Source organism: Bison bison, unplaced genomic scaffold, assembly GCF_000754665.1.
Source record: "Bison bison bison isolate TAMUID 2011002044 unplaced genomic scaffold, Bison_UMD1.0 scf7180017864471, whole genome shotgun sequence".
NCBI classification, from domain to species: domain Eukaryota; kingdom Metazoa; phylum Chordata; class Mammalia; order Artiodactyla; family Bovidae; genus Bison; species Bison bison.
In genome coordinates, this window is record NW_011495032.1 from 41729106 (window position 1) to 41735849 (window position 6744).

Genomic DNA, 6744 nt, shown 5'->3' on the forward strand with positions numbered 1-6744 from the left:
ACAGCAAGGGAGGGCTGAGAAGAGGAAGCACCAGGCGGGAGAAGGAGGTGTTGCTGGGATGGGAACAGCCTGAGAGGCTGAGGCTAGTGGTGGCAGATCTGGAAATAGCCCGTCAGTCCATCAGGGTACATCCTGGCCCAGGACATGCCTCTTTCCGTGGCCGGACTCTGGAGCCTCAACTCCTGCGCACTGACCCTCCTCTGGGGCCAGTCCTTGGGGAGAGCACGGTGGACAGCCAGTGGGAGCTTGTGGCTGAGCGGCCGTGCCGTCTCCATGGAAGAGTCTGTGGACTGTGCGGCCACCAGGGTTCTGCCACTTAGGAGCCGGCAGCTCTACCCGCTGCTGCCTGCCTGGCCCAGGGACCGTCTCCAGGGCAACGCTCTGCTCTGCCCAGCAGTGGGGCCTGACCCAGGCGGTGCAGGTGGCCTGGCCCTGCCAGTCTGGCCTGTCCACTCCCTGCAGAGCATTGTCCATCAGACCCAGAGTCCTTCCACCCATCTTCCTTTGTCACCTTCTCTCTGCACAATCGCCTCGAGGGCAGAGATACCAGGTAGCCACCCCCATCTGAAGCCATTGGAGCCAAAGCCTTCCCAGTTGGCTCTGCCCTGCACAAGGGTAGTCTCAGTGTCATGCAGTCTGTGTGTGTGTGTGTGTGTGTGTGGTGGAAGGATCAGGTAGGGAGGCGGCTCTGGCCCCACCCAGGTTCAGACTTGAGAGACACAGGTTCGATCTCTGGGTCAGGAAGATCCCCTGGAGGAGGGCATGGCAACCCACTCTAGTGTTCTTGCCTGAAGGATCCCATGGATGGAGGAGGAGGCTGGCAGGCTACAGTCCATGGGGTCACAAAGAGTCACATACAACTGAAGCGACTTAGCAGGCAATGGGGATACCAAGATGGTATCCCAGCCTGGGGCCTGGGGCTCCCAGCCTCAAGGAGTCCACGGTCCCAAAGAAGAGATCATGACAGTGCCCAGGGGTCAGGGTCAGTCACTGCACGCTGGGGGGCACGTGTGAGCAGCTCCCTACCAGGGTCCCCATGCAGCCCGGTACCTTGTTTAGCTGCCCCACTGGAACCCACACTGAAAAATGGCTGCAGCAGCAAAAGCTGATTCCAGCATCTGCTTGGCTCAAAATAGGAAGGAGGTGAGTGCTTTGAGAATTGGGGCAAATGCTCACATATTCTCCCCCTTCTGCCTTTCCCACACTGCTGAGGATCCAGAAATCTTGCCCCCAGCCCTGTTCAAAGCTCTCTTCCCTCTGGGGACATGTTGTGAAAACACAGATCTAGAGTTGGGCTGTCTTGCTGGACTCTGGCCCTTTTGTCTAGGGACTTTTGACCCACCGTGTGGTCTGCAGACCAGTGGGTTGTTAGAAATGCAGAATCTCAAGTCCTGCTCCCCAATACACGTTTGCTGACTCAGAACCTGTCTTTTGACAAGACCTCTAGGTGCTCGGTGTGCAGATTAGAGTTTAAGAAGCACTGCTCTTGGAGACCTTGGCAAATCAGCCAACCTTGGGACCTCAGTTTCCTCATCTGTAGGATGTCGGGTGGCTGTGAGATTCGACTGGAATTGGAAAGAGTGTGAGAAGCACTGAGCGCAGTGCCTGGGGCAGAGCGAATGCTCCGGGACTGTCTGCCATGCCCACTCCTGCCCCACTGATGGACACAGCAGGGAGCTGGGGCAGGGGTGTGACGGAAAGGGTCAATGACGACTGGAACCCAGCAGCTGGCATGGGTGCAGAAGGCGGAGGGGAGAGACAGGTGAGGGACTGAACCGAGAGGCAGCAGACATGGCAAAGAGAGTAGGGAAGGTGTAGAGGAGTGGAGTGAATGGGACGGCGGAAGGGAAGAAAAGGGGTTGAGTGTTGAGACTCCGGTCTCATTTCAGCTGGATGGGGCCGGGACAGGGGCTGGGACTTGGGGTGGGGTAGGCTGGGAGGGGAGTTGCCAGCACTGGATGGTAGGAACCCCTGAGTCCTACATCTATCTCAGTCAGCTCCACCTCTCCCACTGACTAGTTGTGTGACCTTGGGCAACTCACATCACCTCTCTGAGCTGCGGCTCCCTCATCTGTAATCATCAGGCTAATTAAACCTGCCTGATACCAGGGTGGCCGAGGAGATGCAATGGGGCAGCAGACGTTGCCGTGTTTTGTAAACTGCACAGTGCTTGTTACTGCGTCCTTTTGTTTTGAGAATCTGAGGCGGGGTGCTTGGGTGATAGAAGAACTGTCTGAGAGGGAAGAATTATCAGGATCATTAACCTAGTAGAGATAGGAGGGTGAGACAACCCTGCCCCACAGACGGGGGCACCCCAGGCCCCCAGTTCCTAGAACTCTTCACTCCCACTGTCTTCAACCCAGCCCTCCCCTTTCCCTGGAGCGAGGCGTTTAGGAATCTTTTCCCTCAGACGGCCTCCTCATGCCTCTCCTCCCAGCTTTCACCAGAGTGAAAACGTTCCCGCGGAGAAGGGGAGAGAGAGAGATTGAGTGCGCTGACCTCCTTACCCCCAGAGAAGGTGCTGCCTGTGATGGGTTTGACCCGAGGGCTGGTCTCTGTGGGGTGAGCCCGGCAGGGGGGAACTTCCATCTGCCTCCCTTCCTCAACCCCCTCCCCAACCCCAGCCGCTTGCAACTAACTCCCAACCGCAGCTCTGTCCCCGCCGGAGCCTCGGCTTCCATCTCCGGGGCGCCAGCGCCATCTGGTGTCCATATGGGAGAACTCTCCGCAGAGGAAACCGGGGATGGGCTTCGTTCAGCGCGGGTCGTCTTTTCTGGAAGCATCTCTTGTGCCCTGCACTGGGGATGCTCCACTCACTGCCTCTGTGTAGCATGAAGTCGAGTGAGGGATGATGACCGCTGCTCAGGGAGACAAACAGATAAGCAAGGTTATCTGAAGTCTTGATGAGTAGTTTGAGCAAACCCACAAACACACTGATCAGGGAAGGGTGACGCTGTGAACATGGGTGTGGCCTATGAGTTTGCATCTGAAGAAGAGACACTTAAGCTCAGGTTTAAAAGATGAGCAGCTGGGCCGTGCCAGCTGGGTGGAAGGGAGCATTCCAGGAAAGGGAACTGCAGGAACAAAGGCCCTGGGAGAGATGGTGCTCCATAAGTTTGAATTTGTCATGGAGATCTCTTTGCAGGAGAGAGGCAAAGGTCACCTCTCATGGAGACTTTCAGGCAAGGAGGGAACTTGGCTTTATTCTCTGGGGAATGGGAAGTGGTTGTTGGGTTTTAAGATGGCAAGTGACTTGATTGGATCTCTGCAGTTTAGAATGAGCACTCTGGCTACCATGTTGTGAATGGCTTGGTAAAAAAACCTTAAACACGCCAACACTCAATCATGTCTGACTTGGAAGGTAGAGGCAAAGGCAGATACAGGGACACTAGTTCGGAGCCTGCCGCCATGGCCAGAGGCAGATGACAGTGAAAGTGGGACATGAGATGGAAGGAAAGTGGATGGATTCTAAATATATTTCGGAAGTAGAATTGCCAAGATGGCTGCTGGATTAGATGCCTGGTCACCCCTGTTCCGTATCTGAGCAACCAACTTACCGGAAAAGGGAGATTTCAGGGATTCTGACTCTAGGAACTAGGTTGAGAGCGGAGCCCTTTACTCAGAAGAGGAGAAGGAGTCAGGGACAGGATTTGGGAAAACATCAAGAGTTCTGCTATTGATACGTGAAGCTGGAAAAGAAAAGTGAAAGTGTTGGTCACTCAGTTGTGCAACCCCATGGACTGTAGCCCACCAGGCTCCTCTGTGCATAGGATTTACCAGACAAATATACTGGAGTGGGTTGCAATTTCCTTCTCCAGGGGATCTTCCTGACCCAGGGCAGATTCTTTACTGGCTGAGCCACCAGGGAAGCCCCATTAAGCTGAAGGTGCATTCTAATCATTGAAGAGAGGATGCCAGTAGAAAAGATGGAACTTGAGGGAGCAGCTGGGCTGTAGGCTGGTTGCTGGGATATAGGACAGGGGTGACCAGGCAGGTGTGGTGGCCCTTATAGACCACCAAAGCTTAAGGGATTGTCTTTCATCCTGCACCCTGCCCCTCCTCTCTCTCACCCCAGGTCTATACTCGCTATGGAAAGTGTTATACCTTCAACGCGGATCCGCAGAGCTCACTGCCCAGCCGGGCAGGGGGCATGGGCAGTGGCCTGGAGATCATGTTGGACATTCAGCAGGAGGAGTACCTGCCCATCTGGAGAGAGACAAGTACACAGGCGGGAAAGGGACAGGGGCTCCAGCTGGGGTCCTCTGCCTGCAATGAAGGTTTCCTAAGGACCGCATCTCCACTGTGCAGATGAGACATCGTTTGAAGCGGGCATCCGAGTGCAGATCCACAGCCAGGAGGAGCCACCCTACATCCACCAGCTGGGCTTTGGCGTGTCTCCAGGCTTCCAGACCTTCGTGTCCTGCCAGGAACAGCGGGTGAGCATGCCCAACTGGGTCCTGGGTTGGCCATGGGGTGGGGCCTTTGGGCCCAGAGAGGAGGCTGACCGGATCTGCCCTCCAGAAGCTCACATCCCACCAGCCCTTCCACAGCCTTTGCTGGGGCTGTGGGTGCTGGGGGCAGGGTAAGACTTCTATGCGTGACTCCATCGTGCCCTGCCTCTTCAGCTGACTTACCTGCCCCAGCCCTGGGGCAACTGCCGAGCGGAGAGTGGGCTCAGGGAGCCTGAGCTTCAGGGCTACTCAGCCTACAGCGTGTCTGCCTGCCGGCTGCGCTGTGAAAAGGAGGCCGTGCTTCAGCGCTGCCACTGCCGGATGGTGCACATGCCAGGTGGGCACCCCACCCCCACCAGCCCTGCGTGCCACCCTGCCAGGCTCCAGAACCTCTGAGGGCAGAACACTGCTCATGTGCATGGGGGCAGGTACATGTGTGTGACACACGTGTGCATGTGTCTACCCACGTGAGGGTGCCTGGTATGTGTTTGGGATTTTGTGCATGTTTTCACATATGCATATGTATCTCTGCACACATGTACTTGTGTAATCTGTACTTGTGTATGTGGGTTGTGTGCACGTGCTTCATCACGTGCATGTAAATGCATGTGCTTAGTTGTGTCCATGGAAGCGTGTGTGGCTTGCATGCATATATGCACACATACATCTCCACGCTTCTATGTACAAACACGTACACATTCGTGCATGCACATATATGCACAAACACCCACATGTGTGCACATGAACATGTGTGCCCATATTTGGGAATATGCGCTGTGGAGAGTGGATGGAACCATAGACTCCAGGAATAATCTTCTCTCCTTTCAGGCAATGAGACCATCTGCCCGCCAAATATCTACATTGAGTGTGCCGACCACACACTGGGTCCGTGCTGCCTTCTCGCCCTGCCTCTCCGCCCCACTCCTCTTCATCTCTCTGTCCACCTTTCTCCTCACTGCCTTGGCTCCTCCCCTCCCAGTCTCTTCCTGGGGGTTTTCCTGGGGGCTGAGCCTTATCCCATACCTCCAGGGGTCTGAGGACCTTTGCAGGTGTGGTACTTGGGTAAGTGAAAGCAGCGGGGTGGGAGGTTGCCGAGAACCGGAACTGAGAATGAGGGGCGGGGCTTCTCATCTTGGTCCAGCAAATGAACTTGCCTCTCTGGGAAGGGGAAATGACTTCTCCCTTGGTGTGAGGAAAGGTGCATTGCTGGCTATCAGTGTGGGTAAGGCAACCCCTTCTGTCCATAGATCTCGCCTGATCCACACTTCATTCATTCATTCATTTATTCATTCTACAGATGTTTACAGTCTGCGCTGGTGCCAGAGGTAAGAATGGGAATAAGAGCCCTGCTCTGTGGTGCTTACTACCCAGCAGGGGTGTGGACGGGCATCACAATGCAGTGTGTTAGTCCTTGGGTAGGGGAACCTCAGCGATTCTGGGGGGCCCCAGCAAAGGCAGGCAGCCCCACCTGGGCAGGAAGGGAGGATTTCCAGAGGAAGTGACATATGAGCTGAGGCTTGAAGGATGTAGAGGAATCAGGCTGGTGAAGAGGGGGACCCTTCTAGGCAGTGGGAGCAGCTCTTGCTAAGATTTGTGGCCAGAGAGGGCACACATGAGTCTGGGGCCTTGAAAGGTCAGTGTGCGCAGAGGAGGCTCTGGGAAGCCAACAGCGGCTTAAGGCCAGGCAAGAATGCCTTCTGCTTTTACAAAGGGGACTCTGATGAGATGCAAGGATGGAAAGGTGAGGAGGAAGAGAGGAGGTAGACTAGACTCAGAGTGACTGGTCAGGAGCTCACTGAGGAATCTAGATGCTGGCCACAGGGGCGGGCTTAAGATCTGGGGGCAGAGTCACACCTTCTCTGTCCTACTACTTCATCTTCAGAGGGGTGACTGAAGAGTGTTTCATGAAGAAACAGATGTGAATGGGGTAAGGGGACCACAGGAGGGGTGAGACTCCACAGAACTAGGGGCACCCAGAGAGGGACCTGTGACTGTCCGAGATGGACAGGAGCTGGGAGCTGGGGCCACGAGAGGAGAGATGCAAAGAGGGCGGGGAGTCTAGGTGACGCATTTGGCAGAGGTCAGCTTCCTGGGACAGAGCAAGGTGGGGAGAGTGGATCTGAAGGGGCGAACAGAGAAAACCCAGCACACTGAGCACAGGATCTTGCCCACTGTCTGTCCGTTCAGTCATCTACTCATTCATCCGTCCACTCACCCATCCTCTCCAAGCCCCTCGTGTGTCTGTGGCCTCACATGATTGATTAGCTCTGGTTGGTGGGCTGAGCCCTCCCTC

The 6744-nt window shown here is 55.6% G+C and overlaps 1 protein-coding gene across 1 annotated transcript in view; it reads left to right on the forward strand.

The window, feature by feature from the left end:
* ASIC4 (acid-sensing (proton-gated) ion channel family member 4) overlaps positions 1-6744 on the forward strand; it is a 22166-nt gene that overhangs the window by 12508 nt on the left and 2914 nt on the right. The window contains 3 exon segments of the mRNA XM_010861255.1: positions 4076-4220; positions 4309-4436; positions 4626-4788. Coding sequence (XP_010859557.1) covers positions 4076-4220; positions 4309-4436; positions 4626-4788 — 436 coding nt within the window.